The sequence below is a fragment of the Halichoeres trimaculatus genome, unplaced genomic scaffold (assembly GCF_033239565.1).
Source record: "Halichoeres trimaculatus isolate MK-OKI-2021-1 unplaced genomic scaffold, fHalTri1.1 fHalTri1_scaffold_22, whole genome shotgun sequence".
NCBI classification, from domain to species: Eukaryota; Metazoa; Chordata; class Actinopteri; order Labriformes; family Labridae; genus Halichoeres; species Halichoeres trimaculatus.
This window is the reverse complement of record NW_027437200.1, coordinates 19,718,619-19,740,072: the sequence shown is the minus strand read 5'-3', so window position 1 is coordinate 19,740,072 and position 21,454 is coordinate 19,718,619. Positions and strand designations below refer to the sequence as shown.

Sequence of the window (21,454 nt, the reverse complement as noted above, 5' to 3'; positions counted from 1 at the left end):
AAGACAAAAAAGCAGCCAAACAGAACCGTTAAAGTTCGGTATTACTCCGCGAAGTAAAAAACGGTTACTCGGCTCCGCGTGCACACTTTAAACACGCCGCGAGCCCTTCAAAGTAAAAGCTGGGATTGACAAAGAACGAATCAAAATAGAAATGCTGAAATTATGCAGCAGAATGGAGAAATGCTAGTGCTCGCTATAGCTTCATAATTTGGCCTCTTTCGTCTGTGGACGTGGTCAGAGAAGAGAGAGAAGGATAGAGAGAAGGAGTGGGAGAGATTTTCCTTTGGGTCCTCCTCCAGATGTGCTGACGTCATTTTCTTTCATGGCTGCAGGGAGACAGCTGAGCAGATTTATGTCCCAATACATCCATTAACAACAGAAAAATCAAACAAATGTTCACAAGTAGGAGGAAATTTCAACTGTTTAAAAGTTTTCATGTTTTCCAAATATGTTTCTGCTAAACTAATTCCTCTTTTTCTTCTGCCAAATAATTATCTTTGTAAAACTAACTTATTTAGTAAGTTTTATGCCTGGGTTGTTCCGGCTAGACCACTCACTTCAGCAGGGGTTGCATGTGCAAACACAGTGAGAAAAGTTATTTACTTTTTTTTTCTCTTCTAAAGTGGTGTTAAAAGGGTCACTTGACATTGTAAGAGCCACAAAGATGTCCCCTTAAGTGAAAAACTGCCAGGAGAAACAGCACAAGTTAGACTACAGTTTTATGCAGATAAAGCAAGTAATTAAACTTATTTTAAGGCACTCTGACCTTTAAGATGCTTTTAGATTGCTTATTTCATTTTATTTATCTTTTTTATGTGTGATTTTTTTTCGTATTCCTCTACCTCCTAAAGCCCTTTCTTTCTTTCCTTTTTTTATACCTATATTTAGTCATTTATTTACTTTTTTTTCCCTTTCATGCTTTTAAATTTATGTTGAATGTGCTATCACGCCATGACTGCTTATCTCTTTCTAACAAATGTTTATCTTGTCGTCTTCTACCATTCTTTAATCCGGCAAACCACTTTGTAAATATTTGTTTTTATATACGCTACATTAAAAATAAATGATTACTTAGCTAGATATCTGCTGGATAGTTTAAGTGTTAGGGTATGGATATGGTATTCTTCATAATAAAAAAGAAAAAAAAAATTAATAAAGTACATTCAGAAAGAGATTTTCTGGTACCAGTTTTGTGAATAAACTTCTGTTGTGATATTGTGCGGAGCCACACTGCCCCCCTGTGTTGGAATAGAAGCAGTCCACCCTGTCTCTGGTTATGACATAATTCAACAAAGATGTATACAGCTAAAAAAAATTCATAGCACTTAAAGTACTTACTCAATCAAGTAGTGGTTGCTTATATTATTGGAAATCAAACCTAATGAGAAGTTTCATGAATGGACTTTAACAGTTAAGCCCCGCCCTCTTTGTCATGAGGGAGAGCACACGGAAGTGGGCTCCACTTGTCAACAAGAAAGGCCGACTGACATGGTAACGTACTCGTCTTCTCCTCTTTTTATATAATTTTATTACGTAATAGCCGCTCCTTACTCACATATTATAGTTCCTAATGGTGTTTTAATCTGTTATATGGCTTTTGGGAGTTTTTTGTCGTGGTGTCGCCTCCTGAAAAAGAGCGTTTTAACGAAGTCAGAAGTGAGGTTGTTAGCATTAGCAGCTAGCTCTTGTGACTGAAGAGGGCAAGCAGCTGCTCCCTCCTATCACAAAAAGAAACTATTCCGCAGTGTTTTCTGTACTTCTAGGGAACTTAATGATGTGTTAATCAACAAGAAGGTTGTATTATAACATTTTATGTTACTTAGGATGAAAGAAAGATTTCAGAACTGTGTTGGTGGGTGGTTTGTTCTCGGAAATGTTCGCGTTTCTGGCGTCATCGTGAGAGGATTAGTGGAAGGAAATCGCTGCTTGTGTGTGTGTGAGTGTGAGTGTGTGTGCAAGATCAAAATAACGTCCACTACAAAAGGCCCTGCTTACCAAACCCGGGTATTGTGTTCTTTTCGGGAGTTACAACAATAAAGGCTCTATTATGTACACTACTGAGCCAACTTTGATCTTATTTAGGGGCCAGAGCAGTTGCCTGAAAGTAAAATAAGTCATGTTTTGACTCGATCAGTCATAGGTTTAATTCCCAACAGCTACAATAAGTCTTCAGAAGTTTAAACTAAGGACTCTTGAACAGATAAACTTCTTATTGACATAACTTTACCACTACAGACATGATAAGTTAAAAGAACTTAGAGGAAGCAAGGTCATATGTTATTAACACGGTTACCCAAAGATACACAGATGAAAAACAGAGCTATTATATATTTATCTATTTTTCATATATATATATATATGTATATTTTATTTATTTTTATTTTACTTTTATTGTATATATATATATATATATATATATATATATATATATATATATATATATATATATATATATATATATATATATATATATAGATATTTATTTATTTATTAATTTATATTTATATTTATTTATAATAAACGTACGTGTTAATACTGAAGCTAGCACCAGATCCTGATTCTGTTGTTTAGGGGAAGGTTAAGGAAACCAGATCCTGATCCAAAACCAGCATGCTTTGACTCACCAGAGCTAGATTGTAACCAAAGGGCTTTAAAATTAATTTTGAAGCCACAGAGCCAGTTTCGGAAGACTGTTTTTGTGAATTGCCAGTATTTACCAGGAAAAGTTAGGTGGAAATTGAATACAGTATTTAGAATGATGTTTGAATTTGTGATTAAACGCCCAAATCTGTAAAACTGTTTTGTTATATTTTGAAACTTAGAACGTAGAAGCTGTGACTTAAATTTTCAAGGTGCATAGGATTTATCTTTGTTGGTTTTGATATATTCACGTTATCATGATTTTTGCACACTACCACAAGCTGATCATCCTTTTTCAATAATAGTAAGTTGCTCGCATTTTTGGGTTTTTTTCCAGTGACTTTTGCTCTAGAGCGTCCAACATAAACATGGCTCAACCTCAGCCTCTTCGCGGCTATTTAGCTTCATAAAGTTGCCACAAAGAAGGAGCCTTAGTCACATCCATTTGTTTTGTCTTCTGTCGTTAAAAGGAGGAAACAAAAACAGTTGGAGGTAGAAGTTTTTCATGGTATAAACTTGACAATTATAGGGTCAAGGCCCGAGCCAGGGCCTGTTTCAATCCAGAATTTACCAGCTAGATTACACCAAATATTCACATTTCTACATGCTGTTTCTTTAAGAAACTAGTTGCCTCTCTTAGTCGATCTCATCTAGATCTGGTAAGTTGGGGTAGCTTGGTTCAAGTTCAGGCACTGGTTTCTTCTTCCTTCCTGTTACTACTCAAACAGAGAGCTACAAATCAGATTCTGACTCTGGTGCAGCTAAAAAAAATCGGATGAAGGTTTTGAATTTCAAAAACAAAGAAAAAAATAACATCTGACTTTAAATGTGACATAAATTTTCAATCAAATATAAAACAGCTCATTCAGAATCATAAGTATCTAGTACAATGTTGGGATTCTTGTTGGTGTATTTCTCATCATAAAAACTGAGACATCATCCTCCACTCACTTGTTTTTCTCTCTCACCTTGCAGGGGAAGTCTTCCTGAACAAATCCTCCTGAAAATGGCTCCTTTCTGATGTTTCTTTTCCCCCGTTAAGTCCCCAGTTTTAAACTCAATCTCCAGCATCTTAGTGGGGAAGCATTTCCACAATGACCATCACGTACAACCTCCTCTCCCTCCTAGTTTTCACCTTAACGGGTGAGAGAATACACATTCATGAGCGTGTTTTAAGGTTTTGTTTGTGTACCTGTGTGAGGTGTTGGCTTTGAGTTCTGCAAAGCAAAGGTTGTGTTTGCACTTCCTGTGTCCTACAATCTCAGGAACAGCAGTTTGACTCGCTCTGTTATTGTTTCTGTGCTTCGCAGCGTGCAGCAGTTTCGAGCCTGCGCAGTCCTCAGGTAAGAAGACACGCTCGTTACTTCTTTATTTCAGGAGGAGTTTTTTTCTTCTCACTGATAGATTTAAAATTTATCCCACTTCTTGTTTTTTTGTGTTTCAGCTCGCTGTGGACACTCACTGCAGGTTTTAGACAGTAAAGTGGGGGAGATCAGGAGCTCGGCCTACCACAGCTGGTCCTACCGCTTCGGTTCAACTTACGACTGCTGGATCATTAAGGGTGCAGAAGATGAACCCATAGTCTTAAGGTAAAGGCACATTAATAAACATTTGGTCTTGAGGATATTACTTCAAAAACTTCTCTGATCCAGTTGTTTCTATACGATGAGAATTTACAATCAATGTACGATGCAGCAAAATGCATACAACACAATTTATCTTTTTCATCGATTCATGAACCACAGACACTTTTTGATCTTAAATCTTAAAAACATTTCTTCCAGCTTCTCCCAGTTCTCGGCTCGCTGTAGGAAGGAATGGGTGACGATCAAATCATCAGCAGGTGGAGAACCCGTTGTCCTCTGTGGCTCCAAGCTGCCGCAGCCTATGGAGTTCCCAGGGGGAAACATTTCAGTGACCCACCACTTCCTGCCGCACCAGTTCCCTGTATCGTCGTTTCTGTTGAACTACGCAAGAGGTGGGAATTTTTTTTTAAGCTTTGATACAAGCCAAAGTTTATGTTTGAAGTTATTGTTCAGAAAATACTGAAGTTAAAACTAAGATTCTAAGAGTAGAAAAGTATAAACATGATCAAAAACTTCAGTTTGTTACATCTGAACTTGTCTTATAAGAAAAAAATCGTTTCTATCTTCAAATCTTTCATCCTCTTCCTTCTTCCCTTCTCCAGACTCTGGTGAGTGCCCGGTGACCTCGTTCGAGTGCCTCGGAGGTCGCTGCCTGCCCCTCTCTTGGCGCTGTAACGGTCAGGTGGAGTGTCTCAATGAAGGCGCTGACCTCGGCACAGACGAACAGGGCTGTGATGGAGAAACAGACTTGACGGAACCCGTCATCAAATATGGGATCACACGAGTCCAGGATACCAAAGCCGATTCAAACACGGAGAAGAACCACGACAGAGAGTTGGAGGAGAAGATACCAGACATCGATTCTGAGTCGGATCTGTGGGCGCTGCTGAAGGAGCGGGCGGAGGAGGAGGCGCAGGTGGATCGAGAGCAGCCGCAGACTCGCAGGGAGCCGATCGTGACGCCTGCTCCGATAGAGTGGCCCTGCGGTGGGCTCCTCCAGACGTTCTACGGGACGTTCTCGCCTCCGGTGATTCGTGGTCCTGCTATGTTTTGTGTCTGGACTCTGGACCCACAGGACTCAAGGCCGCTGAGGCTAGACTTGCAGCAGCTGGTTTTAGGGCCTGGGGATCGACTCACGGTGTACAACAGAGAGCAAGGGAAAGGAGACGTTATTAAAATTGTGAGTTTGTCTTACAGATTTTCCAATCTCTAGTATTAATTTAACAGGAAATCAACGGTTTTCAAGGAAATAAAGCTTTTTTTGGTTAGACGATAGAGCTGTAAGAGGATGAAATGTTTAAGACTAACTAAATATCAGAAATTAGAAAAATAACACTTTCGAATGACCCTTTAAAAATGTATAGAAACATTTACACAGCCCTGATAAAGATGTATAAAGAGAATATTTTGTTGACATAACGTCCGTTTTCATTTTGACAGATCACCAGCGCCTCTAATTACAAATCAGTCCAGGTTGAGTCCCACACAGGCCTTCTCTCCATGACATACGAGACCCTGCCGGGCTCCGAGGGCAGCGGCTTCAACGCTACCTTCCACGTCGGTACCTACTGCCCCCCCTGGGAGGGCCGCTGCGGTGGAGCGGCGGGAGGTTGCTTCACTCAAGAGCAGCGCTGCGACGGGAAGTGGGACTGTCCTGAGACGGGGAGGGACGAGGAAGGCTGCAGGGGCTGCAGTCTGAACCAGTTTGCTTGTGGTGTGGCCGGGCAGAGAGCGGTGGCTTCCAGTCACTTCGCGGGGAGACCGGTTTGCTACCCGGTGTCGGAGAGGTGCAACTACCAGTTGTACTGTGCTGACGGCAGCGACGAGAGGGACTGTACGGTGTGTCAGCCGGGGACTTTTCATTGTGACAGCGACAGGTGAGCTTTTTTTTTTCTCAAGGCTCAGGAGTTAAATCTTAGTTTTCAGCATTGTATTGCCAGAAATATGAGATTACTTACGTTATTTTTTCGTAGTTTAGAGGACTAACGGCCGAATCCCATAAGTTCTGCCTCTGCTTCGCCGTAATCCATCTGCGTCACATTCGCCCGGAGCAGATGAAACTCGGCACTGAAACAGGATATAACATTCAGTTAACTGTCAAAATACAATACTTCGTGTCAAAACTATATCGTAGTTAATTTAATTACGACAACAAACCGTCAAAATGGGCGCAGCTAGGCGAAAAGCCAATCAACGGCTTGATATTTAACCGTCGGTTATGAATGAGACTCCTCATCAGGGTGGCAAACGCGGGAACTCATCGGTCTCGCGACCAAAGCGGTCAACGGTCCTGCTACGTTCTGGATTGATTAGCAGCTAATGCTAGTTGAGCTAACGGTCGAGAGAGCACCAAAGCAGTCAAAAGGAGGTACGGACTAGAATTTTGAGTAAGAATTCAGCTAAAAGTGTCAATTTATTGCTTCTGTAACAGCAGTTTAAAGAATAACAGTGCTCTGACATGCATTGGAAAGCTGTTCAATTGTTTTTTATTATATTTAATCTGTAGAAAGTTCCATAATTTTTTTTGGAAATACAGTGTATGTTTTTCATCCATTTTGGCCTGAAATTTCATGTTGAGGATGTAGGAGCCTCTCTTGAAGTCCCACTCTGTCGCCATTTAGCTGCTTTTGTTTGGTTCCCTCGCAGACTGTTTTGCTTAATGAGTCCTCACTGTGGTCAGGTTAATTATCAAGGCGAGGTGTGTCTAGTCTAACATGACTTGTGAGTCAGAGGGTGTGTTCTTGGAAGAATATGACATAGATTTTTTGATATAAGAGACCAAAATGTTGTTGTTTTCAGGTTGTATCTATAGTTTTGTAAAATTCAAAGTTCCTGAGAGTTTTTTTTAATAAGAGATTAGACAGATAAACATCTACGTTCATCCCTAAAAGTCATTAACATTTCATACGTGCACTCAGGTTTATACTCAGTACAACAGGAGTTAATTGCAACAAATCTGGTTTGAAGTTATGTGGTTTAATTGGAATTACTTAACAGTTGCTCTGTTGTGTTTTATCCGAAGGTGTGTATTTGAGAGCTGGCGCTGTGATGGCCAAGTGGACTGCAAAGACGGAACAGATGAGCTTAACTGCACTGTCATCCTGCCCCGAAAGGTCATCACAGCAGCGACGGTGGGCAGCCTGGTCTGTGGGCTGCTGCTGGTCATAGCCATGGGCTGCACCTGTAAACTGTATTCACTCAGGACCAGGGAGTACAGGTAAAACTTGATTTATTACCCTTGTGTAGGTGTTCAATTGGACTCTCGTCTGCTAATCTGTGAAAGAGAGTCAGGTTTGTGTTCTGTGTATGAGTTTCATTCGTCGCCTCACCAACACAAAGCAGAGCCTTCACAACACAACCAGAACATGGTGTACTCTGGTTTTTATTCTAAGAGGAACAAGAAGTACCATGTTGTTGTAGTGAAGTGTGAGCCTCCCACATGCAGTGTATCTCAGCCAAAGTGGGTTATGTCACGTCTACTCTATTGAAAGTTACATGAATTGCACTTTATTTATGAAGTGGAAACTTTACAACAGAGACGATGCAAGATCATTTGTGAGTTTCAACCCCGTGTAAAATGATTTTACAGCTTAACGTGTGTTTTCTTGTAGCTTATTTGCTCCAATCAGCCGCCAGGAAGCAGAGCTGATCCAGCAGCAGGCTCCTCCCTCTTATGGTCAGCTGATCGCCCAGGGCATCATCCCCCCTGTGGAGGACTTCCCCACAGAAAACCCAAATGAGGTGAGAGGAGAGAACGTCTTAGAAACTACAATCACTCCAAAAAAAAAATATTTTTATCCATACATATACTTCAAAACATTTTGGAGCAATCAGTGTTATCGTTTTTGTTTCATCTGGTAGGTTTAAAACTGAAGACATGGCCTAAGCTACCGTGTCACACTTGCTCCTTGTATTAATTTCATTAATCATATATTTTAGCTAGCACAGAATTTTTTTTTTGCCTAAACTTAGATGCTGCAACCTGAGCGTCAATATAGAATTCACAAATTAAATCAGTTGATATAGTTTAACTGAATGATTTATAAAGTAATAAATTTAAAAATGCAAACAAAGAAAACATGTTTTTCAAACTCTTCAAATTCATTTTTTTCAACCATATTTTGAGGTTTGAAATATTTTTGAATCCGAATTAAACTTAGGACAAAGTATCGTGAAAATATTTTCAACTTCAAATGTCACTACTTGTGTTAATTTACTTTTTATGGTTCCTTGAAAGTGTCTGAAAAAAACAAAACACAAACCATTAGCCCCAGGGATTTGAATACCCAAAGTCTGAGCTACAGTGGGATTCAAACTAGCAATAGATTAATTGATCAATCTGACTGATTTTCAAATAATCTGCACTAACCAATATCTGCACCACAAAGCCAGATAGAAAGAAATCAACAAATGTCTGCAGACACTGCTGGCAGTTTTGAACGAAAAACAGTTACTGACTGGTGTCTGATATAAGTTCTACCATGGTTTCCAAGATAATGCAGTTTAGTTTGTATATGGCATACATTTTTGTCATGATCTTAAATCTATAGCTTCTAGTTTTTTCTAAAACCTGCTATTGGCTAAATCAGGGGTGGCCAACCTGTGGCTCGGGAGCCGCATGTGACTCTTTGGCTTACAGTGTATGGCTCTTCGATCCATTCTTTAAATTAAAAAAAAAAATTCTAATATCTAAAATATTGATATATTGATATCAGTATTGATCAATACTTGGGTGATGAGATTGATACTTAAGTTTCGGTTTCTCTTCTCTACATATGTTCATCTCAATTCCTCATGCGCTCATAGCTATCTATCTAGATAGATCGATAGAAAGAACTTTGTCTCTTCTGCAGTACAAACAGAAATTTGTCTTTGACATGGAAAAGGATTGAAAATTTAAGATAAATTGATGCCAACCAATCCTCTTCATGAGATTAAACAATTAGTGGATCCAAAGACAAACGTTTATCCCAGTAATTGTGAAAATGTGTCATTTGCTCCAGTCATATTTCATGTACAGATATCCAACTGCTTTTTTGTAGAGGACTCAGAAGACCTTGTTAAAGCAATGGTTTAAACACGTCACTTTGACCTCAGAAGAATTGATTACTACACCAAATGGATCCTAAAACAGCAGTGTCAGTGGATTTGACACATTAAAATGAATAAAAAACCACACAACCTTTTTAGCCTCTTTAAACATACAGTAATCTTAAAAAGCTATTATTTAATTTAGATGTCTGAACTCATGTGCTTGACTTCAGAGCCCTATTAATCCCCAGCCGGCTGTGTGGGCTGCTGCATTAAGAGATTTTAGACGGAGTAATGTGCTGCTCCTGTGCTGGTTCACAGGAAGGTGCTGTTAAACTCGCGGGGGAGGACACATGAGGTCGCGGAGGCAGAGGGATTAACTTTTAAACAAAGTCTGTTCTGTCTGATAGGATTTGGCAAAGCTACACGATTATTCCTTGAACTCAGATCGAAGTCAGGGGAAATGTTTCTACCTCATGTTTCAAGGACTGATTTTGAACTTCTGTTTCAGACCTCTTCTCTGTCTCTGAGGGGAATTCTCCAACTCCTCCGCCAGGACGCCGCCAACTCCCCTCACCGCAGACGCCGGCCCCGATTCGTCCGCCGTGCCGTCCGTCGCATGAGAAGGTGGGGTCTAATCCCCAGACCTCCCTCCAGGCCGAGCCAGGCGTCCAGCTCCACTCAGCAGCAGTCGGACGCTGCTCCCGCTGGTCAGGAACCGATTCACTCCACCCCCACCAGCTCTTCATCAGCGGTGGAGGCGGTCAACCAGCCGGTGCCTCAGAAACTCGGCTTATTGGTTCAGACGGAGCAGCAGCAGCAGCAGCAGCAACAGGACGCTCCACCTCCCCTGCTTCCACCACCATCAGCTTCCCCACCTCCACCTCCCTATGCTCCCCCAGCTCCACCGTCAGCCACTCCTCCTGTCCCTCCGAGCAGCCCTTCTCTGGCCTCCATCTTCCACACGCTGGGACTGAGTATCTCCCTCTTCAGAGCCTCGCCCTCCTCCTCTTCTTCCTCCTCTCCCTCCACCAACTCCATGCCCCTGTCCGCCTCCCCGTCCTTTTCCTCGTCCTCTTCAGATGATGAGGTGCTGCTCATCCCTCTTTCTGAAGACACCAACTCAGAGGATGACGTACCATTGCTCACCTGAATGGCCCTCTCTTCTTCCCAGTGACTTCACCCAACACCCCTACTTCGTCTTCTTCGCTCACTAATTAAAATTGACCGTATTTAAACAGCGGCCATTTTTCTTTGGCATAATGCTCAAAGTGAGAAGCTCAACTGCTGTTTTAATGAAGTTGCTTTGAGGTGGTAACAGGTTGAACACAAGACATCCATTATTTGTCATTTCACTACTTCCTTTTTCAAAAAGCAGTTAAAATCAAACTTTATTCAACTTCTAACTAGGAAGCTTCTAGCTTCTTAGCTAAGAAGTGCAAAAATTAGCACTAAATTAAACTGCACCATGTGAAAGGAGGGGTGTAATTAGCAGTTAGTAAAATTATCAATCAGTGCAGTCCTAGCTAACAATAGAGAAGTGATTGGTTAATGGTATTAACTGGGAAGAGATTGAAGTAAGTATATTTTAACTATTGAATTAAAGTCTCTTTCTGCTATTTTGAAAGGTATTTTTCACATTTAGCGGCTTCCTAGCTTAAAAAAAGAAGCTACGGAGTAAATAAATGTAAGTAAACAACTGTTTTTAATTTAAAGTATTCAAGGCTAGGTGTGATATGTCAACCAAAGCAAGAAAGTGGGTAAATGCTAATGTTAACTGGTGTCTAATGGTAGCTTATGGTTTAACAGAAGTCTGTTTATGCCAATTCGATCAAATATTAAGTTATCACAGGTTGGTGTTAGGACGACCATATTTCACTTAAGACGATACAGACCCTTTTAAATATGTTAAAGTCCACACTTTCAAGTGCAAAGATACAAGATACTGGGGTTAATTTTAAGTGTGTAGATATAAGTACACTTAAAGTAGTTCGTACACTTTTACAAGTATACACTTTAACAAGTATACACTTTTAAGTGTGTATTTATAAGTGTACTCTTTAAAGTGCATACTTATGCGTGTACTTTTAAGTGTTTATAAGTGTATTCTTTTAAGTATGTACTTAAAAGTGTATACACTTAATGTGCAGACATTTTTAAGCTGTCACCTTAAAGCTGCCTCCCAACTCATAAAAACATGGGCTACAAGCTAACTGAATTGTTGTTAAACTTGTCCTGTAAAGTATTGCAGAGAAGGCATTAGCTGCCAAACTTAGCAAGAAAGTGGCTAAATGCTAACGTTATTTGTTGTATTACATTAGCTTATGGGTTATCATATGTTTTTTTATTGTCTGTTTATGCCAATTTGATCAAATATTTCCTTTTCACTGGGCGGTGTTAGTGTTTAGCCACTTTCAAGCTAGCTGTATTAGCCTGTAAGGGGCTAGATAATGGGAATTGATAAGTCACCACTTAAAACTGAAGTATGGTAACAAAATTATGCTAATACTAGCATTAGCTTTTGTCTGGTAGTTGATAGGTTGCCAAATATTTTAAAAGAGAGTTTGTGTTTTTTAATGCCAATGCTAGCTATGGTCTCATCGGCCATAACCAATGTTTTATTTTGCTTCTTCTGAATTTTTATTTTACTTTCAAAGAGTTGTAAAGCAGGAAGATTTTATTTGAGCTTCCCACCTTGAGTGTGATGTCAGAGAAAAATGGCCGCCCTGTGGATACGGTCGATCAAACCCCAGTCTTTCCACGTTTGTTTGAACTTGAGCACAGGAGTGGCCCACAGCGAGACTCACCCGCACTGTGCAAGTCTGGTGCCTTTTTGAAATTGAGTTGTTGACTTATGGAGTCAAGTATTTGACTTTTTTATTTTAAAGAGACCTCCTTGAGAAAGTTTTAAACACAAGCATGGCCGACCCGGCGTTTGTTGAGCGTTGGATGTGCACTTATTAAACGCTAGGCTGCACATTGAAGGTAACCTTTTGCACAGAAGAATCTTCCCTATCCTGAAATGGAGGCAGGCTGCTGTCAGATTGAATGATTAGAGTCTTTTTTTTTTTTTTTTTAGAGAATATGATGGAAAATATTGTTTGTATGGCTGCATCTGTGTGAATGCATTAGCATTTCAGTCTTACGTTGACAGTGGAGTATGTTTGCTGATGTGGATTATCACATACTTCTGCCACCTGCATCCACTCTCATGTTTTTATCACAGATAACTCTATAGAAGTGAATTGTTCCCCCTATTTAAGTGCCTTTGGAGGAGTTCCCTGTAGATGGTTTGAGGGGTTTTGGATGATTCCTGCACACTGCACACGGCACACACTGAGGCACATTTTCTCACAGTATAACGCGCATTGACACATCAGAGGCTTTACTATAACGGAAAACAAACGCATGTCTACTCTGCAATAACTATTCGGAAACCATATTTTCATACTGACACCTTGTTGTACCTTCCCTAAGTGAATGTATGTAATCTACAAAAACATCAAAAGACAATCTGGTGCCTGATGATAGGACGTGTGTTTGTAGTGTGCACAGGAACATGAGGCGCCCCGGTGATTAAGGAGGGCCCTGATTTCACAAAACAACCTCAACTTGAACCTTCAACCCTGAGGGGAATCGACCACAGCAGATTCATGGTGTGCCATTTGTATTGTTGTAAATTTTATTGTGTTTTATCTTAAGTCAATCCTCTTATTTTCTTCCTCTTTTTAGTTTCTGTTCTGCTTTGTTGAATGTATTTCGGGTCGACCTGGAGTAGCCAGAAGTTTTAAATCTGCAATGTTGAGAGGTAACAGAGAGAAAGTGATTTTATGGTTTATTAGGGTCAACTTCACTGTATATACATGAAATTGTGGCTGAGATTAAACGATTTGCACTTTTCGGTGATGTGTATTGTGTGTTTTTTGACACCTCGCACAGAGAGGTAACAGAGGCTGCAGACTCGCAGCTTTGTGCTTTGTATTCAAAAATCCCTCTGAGATTCACAGAGGCTGTTCTACAGGATGAAGTGAAAGCCACTTGTTTCCAGGAAGGGTTGAGGTTACATCGCTGGACTTCAGGTGCATTAACCCTGCAAGGTAAATCTACATTTTTCATTTGGTTTGACTGATTTATGCAAAATGAACATTTAGATTTTTCTTGGTACTGTTTCACTTTCCACTACAGAGCCTGTAAGAGTGATTCTGACTGGGAGATGACTGAAAAACATCTATCTTGCCTTGTTTTTTCATACTCAAGTTCTCTGACATTCAACTAATTCATCTACTTACTGAGTTTTTTTTACTCCGACTTACAGAGTGATTTTTGGGAGGTTCAAAAGTAGCATTAGCTGTATCTAGTAGCATAATCAGTAAAAATGTCTGTGAACCCTGTTTTTTTAATTCTTCAAGATCACATTTTTAAAGCCTTATAAGTGTTTTAGTAAGGTTTCACAACAATTCAGTAAGTGTGTACTTCCTAGTGTTCACTTTTAAGTGCATTACTACTTTGCAGTGTTTACTTATTAGTATACACTTTAAAGTATACAACTTAAAATGAGAGCTTTATAGTGTATTCTAATAACTGTATACTTCAAAGAATAAACTTTGAAGTGCACACTTTGAAGTGCATACTTTTGTATGTGTACTTATTAGTGCTTACTAACAATTGCATACTTAAAAGTATGTATTATAAAGTGTACATTTTGAAGTGCATGCTTTCAAGTGTATACTTAATAGCGTATACCTATAAGTTTATACTTTAAAGTACACACCTGAAAGTGCAGACTTATAAGTGCATACTCACCAGTTTAAACTCATTAGTTTTTAACTTGAATTGCACACTTCAAGTCAACACTTTTATTGTTCACTTTGAAGTGTGTACTTAAAAGTAACCTACACACTTCAAAGTTTGTATGTAAAAGTTAGCATGAGAAATCCTTTCTTCTTGACACAGTGTGTTGTGCAGTTGTTCTACTGATTCTGCCCTCTGACAGGATCTTCTAGGAAGATGATTTCACCTTCATCTAGGAGACTCTGGGTGGTGATGCTCTTACTTGTGGTGGTGTCAGAGCAGAAGTGCATTTTTGATGAGGTTCAGGCCCAGGCCACAGTGGTCCGTGCTGTACTCACTGAGCCCAGACTGCTACAAACAACGGATCATCGTAGCAGGAGAGCATCAGCCATAAGGAGGCGAAACCTGGGAAACCTGGGAAAGAAAGCCCCACTTAACCCAGCGTCCCCCCAGCCAATCAGGATCAGAACCTGGATTGCAAAAGAAAGCAGCAACCTGTTAGAGGATGAGAAGGAGAGGATAGAGGCTGCAGTGGAGGAGGCTGTGAAAGTGGTGTCATCTTTACTGTCAGGTGATACACACACGTACGCTCATAAACAAATTCAAGTACACTTCTAAGTACACTTTAAAGTATACACTTCAAAATGTACACACATATGTACATTCTTTATTTTGTGCACTTCTGGGAACATGATACTGTCTTACTTTAACTTTTAAAAAACACAATTTTCTTCTGATTCAAAACTGTTTACTTCACGATAGTGTCCAGAGTCCAAGGACCGTTGCTTCTCAGCAGAGACGTCAACAAATACTGCAAGTTTCTCTGGAGGAATTCAAGCACTGCCAACTTCAACAGGTGAGAACATCATGAGTCACATCAAAAAGTCACAGATTTATGCTCATGACTATTTGCAACCTTGGTGTTTTGCAATGAGGGAGTTACGGTTTTCATGCTGCAGGTGCGGTCGAGCAAACATCAGCTACAGATCAGAAACTTGCCTGGAGGTGACGGTAAGTATCAGTCATCAACAGCACAGCCTGTTGTCCCTGAACTACATAAAAAAAAAACAACATTATTAATCCTCTCATCATGAGATCCCAGACGACCACCTGGCTGGATGTGATGTTTACCTGGATGCTAATTCACCTCAGAGGACTGAGCTACGTCCTGATGGTGCAGGACTTTCAGACACGGACTTCCTGCTTTACCTCAACATTCAGTCCACTGACAAGTGCAGAGCAGAGGTACAAACAGATAAAAACTTATCAGGTCCTAAACATGAACTTCAAAATAATGTTTATCTTTTTCATGTAATTTCCAATTTTTATTTGTCCATTTAAACCGATTATCTTTCTGATACGTGTAACAAAGTGTCATCATAAAAGTTTTGTCATGAAAGCGTGTTGGCTAACCTGTAGTTTGGAAAATTTCCTCAAGGTGGCAGCAGTGAGTTTTTTGTGCCTTTATCATCACTGAAACACTTTATTATTATGCCCAACAAAAATAACTTGAAATAACAATATGACATATTTCTTTTGTCATTTCTTTGTGAAGTATTTTTTAGAGCACTTTTTTATTTTTCATTTTAAGGTGGGGAAAGGAAAAACGCTTAAAATAAAAAGCAAGAGAAAGTGGAAGAATCATGACATATCAGCAGTAGCGTAGACAGACTTAAACTAGAATAGAATAGAATAGAATAGAATAGAATAGAATAGAATAGAATATTCTTTATTGATCCGCCTTGGGGGAATTTTTTTTGCCACAGCAGCTCACAAAAAAAGTGCAGTAATGCAATAACAATAAAAATAGAATAATGATAATAGAATATAAAATTAAAAATTAAAGAAATATAAAGAATATAAGAAGTATAGAAAAGTAGAAAAAAAATACCATTTACATATTAATATATTAATATAGGAGTGAGGTATGTATACAAGATTGGTTCTGGAGAATGAAAATGAAAAGCACTTGACAATGAGAAATTTAATTAACATAAGACTAGATTTTATATTCTTACTCAGCCATGAACAAATTATTTTATGATTCATCAAGAGCGAAGCTACAAAGAAGAAACTACAATAATAAAAATGAAATGTGAAAATAAAATACATTGAGAAATACACTCTGATACCTTTAAGTTGATTTTTGTTTATTTTTTCCCCTTTCATGTTTCCTTCATGACTGTTATATGTCACCTGTGCGTTTTTTCTATTATAGGAGTGACAAACATGAGAACGGCTGCAACTTGGTAAATGAAAAATAAGTTACGGATGTAATTTAGAGAAGCGCTGACTCTGCCATAGCAAATGTCTGTACAGTGTCCCTTTCAAAATAAAATGAAATTAATTAAGGTAAAGGTGAGGATGATGTTCCCCTCAGCCTAACGTGTTGGCCTACGCTGCTCACTGTCGGACGGACGCTGTTGGACGACCTGTGGCCGGGGTGGTGGTGATCTGCAGGGACAGACTGACAGAAGCCAACTACAGACACCAGGCTGCTGTACAGGTATAATAAATCATTTCACAATGACTGTGTAAAATAATAAAGTTTATAATAAGACTTGAAAGTGTTTGTGTGATTTTTTACAGACTGTGATCCATGAGCTGTTTCACGTCCTCGGTTTTTCTAAAGAGCTGTTCAACACCTGGATGGACTGCTCGCAAGGTTTCTTTAAAGAATCTCTAATCAAATGATAATAAAGATATCCAAGAATTGACGTTTGTGACACCACATGTAAATTTTTCACTGGTGTTTTTTTCAGCTGGATGTTCTCCTCGAGGTAAAGTGACTCACTCTGATGGATCAGGACAAACAAGGATCTACACCCCGTCCATCATCTCAGCGCTGCAGAGACACCTTCAATCCACTGATCCTGAACTTGGAGGACCGTTAGAGAACCAGGTACAGACCTAAACCCCTCTAGCTTTGACTGGAGTCATCACCTCACTCCTCAGGGTCTTTATATATGTGATGCAGGATGCAGCTCCAGGCACCACGTCCTCACACTGGGAGTCTCGAGTCCTTCAGGGCTCCATCATGGCGGCAGTGCTGGGGGACTCAGACACAGTCAGGATCGATTTAGTGACACTGGCTGCTCTGCAGGACACGGGGTGGTACACTGTGGACCTGAGCCGGGCCCAGAGTCTGGTGTGGGGAGACGGTAAGAGCTTAAATCAGATATACACAAAGTCATGTTTCTCAAAGACACAATATGATATTTGTTTTCGTAGGTGAAGGAGCCTCGTTTGGTTCTCTGCAAACCTGCCAAAACAAATCATCAGCATTCTTCTGCTCTGGAAGGTGAAAGTATAAATGTTTTTTTTTAAAACATCAATTATCCACCAAGACTTACTGTTTTTATTGTGGATGTTAAATTCTGAACTCTAAATTTTGCATTTTTTGCCATGAAGTGGAGTTGGGTGTCATTTCCTTCACCTCCACAAGGGGGAGTGCCAGACTGATGAATACCTGGAAGGATGCAGAGTCCACAAACCCCTAAAAAATGGAGTGAGAATGATTCATATTAATGTAGTGCACCCTTGAGTTTGTTGTGGATTAAAATGAGAAACATGCTACCTCTACGCTACGCTAACCCTAACCTTTTAAAGTTTGAATCATTATGTGTTGATTTCTCCCTCCCTTGCCTTCAGAGTGAGTGCTGGAAAAAGGAGAACTCTGTGTCGTCACCTGAAGAGGAGTTAAGCGGAGAGATCTTTGGCTTTGACAGTCGATGCTTCTTTTCCAGCCTGGCCAAACAGGTGAGTGTGTTCGTGTGTGTTTACGTGCTGTGTGTTAGCGTTTGTTCCAACCTTAAACCTTCATTATGAATGTTATTTTCTCTTTTCTCTATCTTTCCTTTTTTTGTAGAAACAGAGTCAGTTTCTTTCACCCAGCAGCTCAGTGAACGGACGTTGTTACAGACACAGGTGTACTGGACCAAACAGATACCAAATCCAGGTGTCTGGCTCTGAGTGGATAGACTGTCCAACAGGGGGCAGCATTCAGGTAAAAACAGGCTGTATCTGATTTTAACTGTTGAGATAGTTTCAGTGGTTTACATGTTAAATGCTTTTAATACTCAAGAATAGTTCTGACAAACAAAATGTTCAATTTTAGGCCTGTGTGAAAACTCTAGCTGGCAAAAACAGACAGCGACTTAAATAAATAATACTGACAAAAAATTTACAATAAAAGAGTCAAAAAATTTATATCAAATCAGAAATTAGAAGTAAAAGTAGGAAATAAAATTTAAAATTTACAATAATAAACAAGTAAGTTTACAAGATAGAAGTAAAAAAGTCAAGATTTTATAAGGACACACTTTAATAATAATGGGAATAAATTTGCTAAATTAATTTTAATCAATTAAATAGTTTAATGTAAAAAAAAGGTAAAAGTTAATCTGCAAGAAAATAACTCATTTACAACAATAAACTCTTGAAAAAAGTTGTAGATTTACAAAAAAAGGGTTAAAAAAAAAAAAAAAAAAAACAACACTAAATAGAAGATTTTACTTAAAAAAAACAAGCATTACAAATTTACAGTAAAAAGGGGAAACCATTAGTAACTTCATAGGGGAAAAAAACGTCACACCAAAGTTAAAAAATTAACAAAAAATAATGTAAAAATGTACATGGATAATGCTAAAAAATAGAATAGAATAGAACTTTATTTGTCATTGCAAAATGAATAACAAAACTGCAAAATGAATAAAATTAAATAAAAAATAAAATAAATCAATAAATGAATGGATAAAACTGCAGTTATGACAATAAAGCTGTAATATTTTCTTCAAAACAAACATAAATTAACATGAAAAAAAATCTAATATTCAAGAATAAAATTACAATCTCTAAAGAGAAAAGTGAGGATTTGCTAGAATTTCATTATTTGGCAAAAGTAGTTCTTTATTTAAAACAGTGATGAAAAGTCAGTGTTGAAGGATTTTAATGGGAGCAGAGTTTTGTGTCATTGCGTAACATTAGAACTGGATATATTTCCTCATTATCTGACCCAGTGGAAGCAGGTGATGGTGAATCACAGGGGACCAAGAATGGAGCCCTGTGGAACCCCTAATGTGAGGTGGAGCCAGGGATTCTCAAATTTTGCAAATAACCGGGTCAAAAGCTGAGCTTAGAGAATTCAGAGTAAAAACCAGATCATTAGAAACTTTAACCAGAGCCACACATTTGTCTCTGTTTCTGGATCTTTGAACCAACAGGTAAAAGGATTCTGGGGTTCAGTTTCCTGCCCGGACAGACGGTTATGTCTCTTCTCTGACGTCACTCCACCCTCAGACTACATCAATACACTTCCTGCTTTGATCACAATGTGAGTGTGACTTTAAACAAGCAGACAAACCTGACCTTTGAGAATCCTTTCTCTAGACTTCACTTTGTTTCTTTCTTTCTTTCTTTTGTTCAGTGATGAGACATCGACTTCAGCCCAGACTCTCGCCTGGTTGCTCGGCACCACCTCTGCTGCTTCTCTGTGTTTCCTGGCTGCAGTCGTTGGGTCTTACAGGAAATGTTGCTCTCACAGGATCAGGATCCAACCTGCAGCTCAGGATCACAGTAATCTGTAGCCAACACTTCAAAAACATGGAAATTAACAGAGTCAAAGAGAAAATTATCATCCGAACGCAAAATGTCAGATTTTCAGATTATTTATTGCACACAAAAAACCACACTAAAATCAACAGAGATTACAAATGTAGAATTCATTCGGGGTCCATTTCTTCAGAGGATAAGGGAAATTATCTGACAAAGATTTTTCAGTAAAACACTCATTTAAATGAAAAGTTTTTTGTATTATTTTTCTTATTACTTCCTCTGTGCAGTCACATCTTTCCTATTGTTTTACATAAAGATAAAGCATCAATACTCTTGTGTCCTGGAGGGGGCGTTGTCACTCCACTGGTTCCTTTGGTGAAGCCATACCAAGTTAAGACAGAGGAAAAGCTGTGAGGTCAGAAGTTGCTTTCTCTTCCTAATCACTAAAATATATAAGGTCTCCGAATGGATTGAGGAAGTTGATTTTTACATTGCTTTCTATACTGATAATGAAAAGATATGAGGCAAAGAGAACCCACAAGAAAAAAAACCAATAAATATCTCATCAATACATTTACACATTACTGAATAGAGTTTTTAAAAAAACAGCAGGACTACATTGCTGCATTTTAAACCTAGAAATGAGAGGATGAGGTTCTTACAAAGGGCTTGAAAAACACATCATGACACCAGCAACTTCAAGAGGAGGATGCAATGAGTGTTTGCAGATAGTTTACATCTGGATTTTTTATGCATTGTCTTTTTAAGGGGCACGTCATGTCCTTTCAAAGGGTCACATGTCCCATCAGATATTTTAGATTTTATAGGATTTATTGATGACTTAATTTCATGTCAAACAGAAAAATGAGCTATGCAGACTGAAGTCTTTACTTTGTTCCAGGACACGTTTCAACCAAGCGTTAACCTCCGGTCTAAGGAGCCAGTTGAGGTCACTTGACAAAATGCTCATATAAAGTGAAAGTAAAACTGTTCCCCTTGAGTCTGGCTGCAGCAGCTCTGGAAATCCCCAAACATTCGTTCCAAAAAAGAAAATGTTTTACAGGAAGCACAAACATCTTTACAGCCTGGTTTATCAAACTGTTTTTTTTTTTTTTTTACAGTGTTTAATATTTTGAGACTTAAAGGAGCTGATCTTGAAAATTCTCCCTTCTAGAAATATGCCTGATTTTAATCCACACTTAAAAATGAGATTATCAAGACCTGATAAGGAATATAATTTTGTAGTGATGGTGGACACAAGAGTCTAACTGTAACGGACAGAAAAAGGACAGAAGAGCAGAAGAAAGATAAACAGGAGAGAGATAGAGCACGAGCTAAAGACTAATTAGCCTTTAGTTCGGGCTGTATCACTCTATAACACAGGAGCTAAACTGTTTGTGCTAATGTTCACTCCAACCCACAGTCAGCAGTTATTCTGCAGTGGTCTGTTCAAACTTGAGAGTCTATCAATAAAATGAAGAGTGAGGTTATGTTAGCCCTGATTGGTAGATGACTGGCAGGACATAACCAGGATTTACTAATGTTACACATTACAGACACGTCTTGGAGCACCGGGCTGCCAGCAGCGCTAAATATAAACAGCTACAAAACTACTTACAAACTGACAGTGTTTACTTGTTGTTATATTAGCCTACAGATACGTCGGCGCACCGGGCTAACACACAGCTGGCTGCTACAATGTTTGCCTGGTGTCACGTTTCAAACTGTATCTGCTTGCTCGGCTTGAAGTGAGGTCTCCACAAAAACTGCTCCACCTGGTGGCTGGCTGCAGTATAGGTAAAAAAAATCCATCTCCCCAGTCATTCCAGATGAGCTGTGATCAAACTTTTAAA

At 39.2% G+C, this 21,454-nt stretch overlaps 2 protein-coding genes across 2 annotated transcripts; both read left to right on the top strand.

Moving 5' to 3' along the window:
- The first annotated feature begins 1,437 nt into the window (after nt 1–1,437).
- lrp10 (low density lipoprotein receptor-related protein 10) lies at nt 1,438–13,147 on the top strand. Its single transcript, XM_074662147.1, has 10 exons — nt 1,438–1,491; nt 3,616–3,783; nt 3,951–3,983; nt 4,085–4,229; nt 4,425–4,618; nt 4,829–5,406; nt 5,667–6,103; nt 7,249–7,443; nt 7,838–7,967; nt 9,769–13,147. Exons 2-10 carry the CDS (start codon nt 3,735–3,737, stop codon nt 10,408–10,410), a joined length of 2,403 nt encoding a protein of 800 aa, XP_074518248.1. The 5' UTR covers nt 1,438–1,491; nt 3,616–3,734; the 3' UTR covers nt 10,411–13,147.
- Nucleotides 13,148–14,264: 1,117 nt separating this feature from the next.
- cirop (ciliated left-right organizer metallopeptidase) lies at nt 14,265–19,656 on the top strand. Its single transcript, XM_074662356.1, has 14 exons — nt 14,265–14,619; nt 14,811–14,904; nt 15,008–15,059; nt 15,144–15,293; nt 16,429–16,554; nt 16,638–16,713; nt 16,811–16,950; nt 17,026–17,209; nt 17,280–17,349; nt 17,460–17,556; nt 17,700–17,807; nt 17,917–18,054; nt 19,271–19,380; nt 19,474–19,656. Exons 1-14 carry the CDS (start codon nt 14,265–14,267, stop codon nt 19,631–19,633), a joined length of 1,860 nt encoding a protein of 619 aa, XP_074518457.1. The 3' UTR covers nt 19,634–19,656.
- Nucleotides 19,657–21,454: the final 1,798 nt, after the last annotated feature.

Excerpts from the sequence above, each read along its gene's own strand:
- cirop (XM_074662356.1), top strand. The coding sequence starts at position 14,265 with ATGATTTCACCTTCATCTAGGAGACTCTGGGTGGTGATGCTCTTACTT. Across the intron at positions 17,808-17,916 it reads TTTCCAGCCTGGCCAAACAG|AAACAGAGTCAGTTTCTTTC; the intron begins GTGAGTGTGTTC and ends CTTTTTTTGTAG. Across the intron at positions 19,381-19,473 it reads CTTCCTGCTTTGATCACAAT|TGATGAGACATCGACTTCAG; the intron begins GTGAGTGTGACT and ends TCTTTTGTTCAG.
- lrp10 (XM_074662147.1), top strand. The coding sequence starts at position 3,735 with ATGACCATCACGTACAACCTCCTCTCCCTCCTAGTTTTCACCTTAACG. Across the intron at positions 4,230-4,424 it reads GATGAACCCATAGTCTTAAG|CTTCTCCCAGTTCTCGGCTC; the intron begins GTAAAGGCACAT and ends CATTTCTTCCAG. Across the intron at positions 7,968-9,768 it reads CCACAGAAAACCCAAATGAG|ACCTCTTCTCTGTCTCTGAG; the intron begins GTGAGAGGAGAG and ends CTTCTGTTTCAG.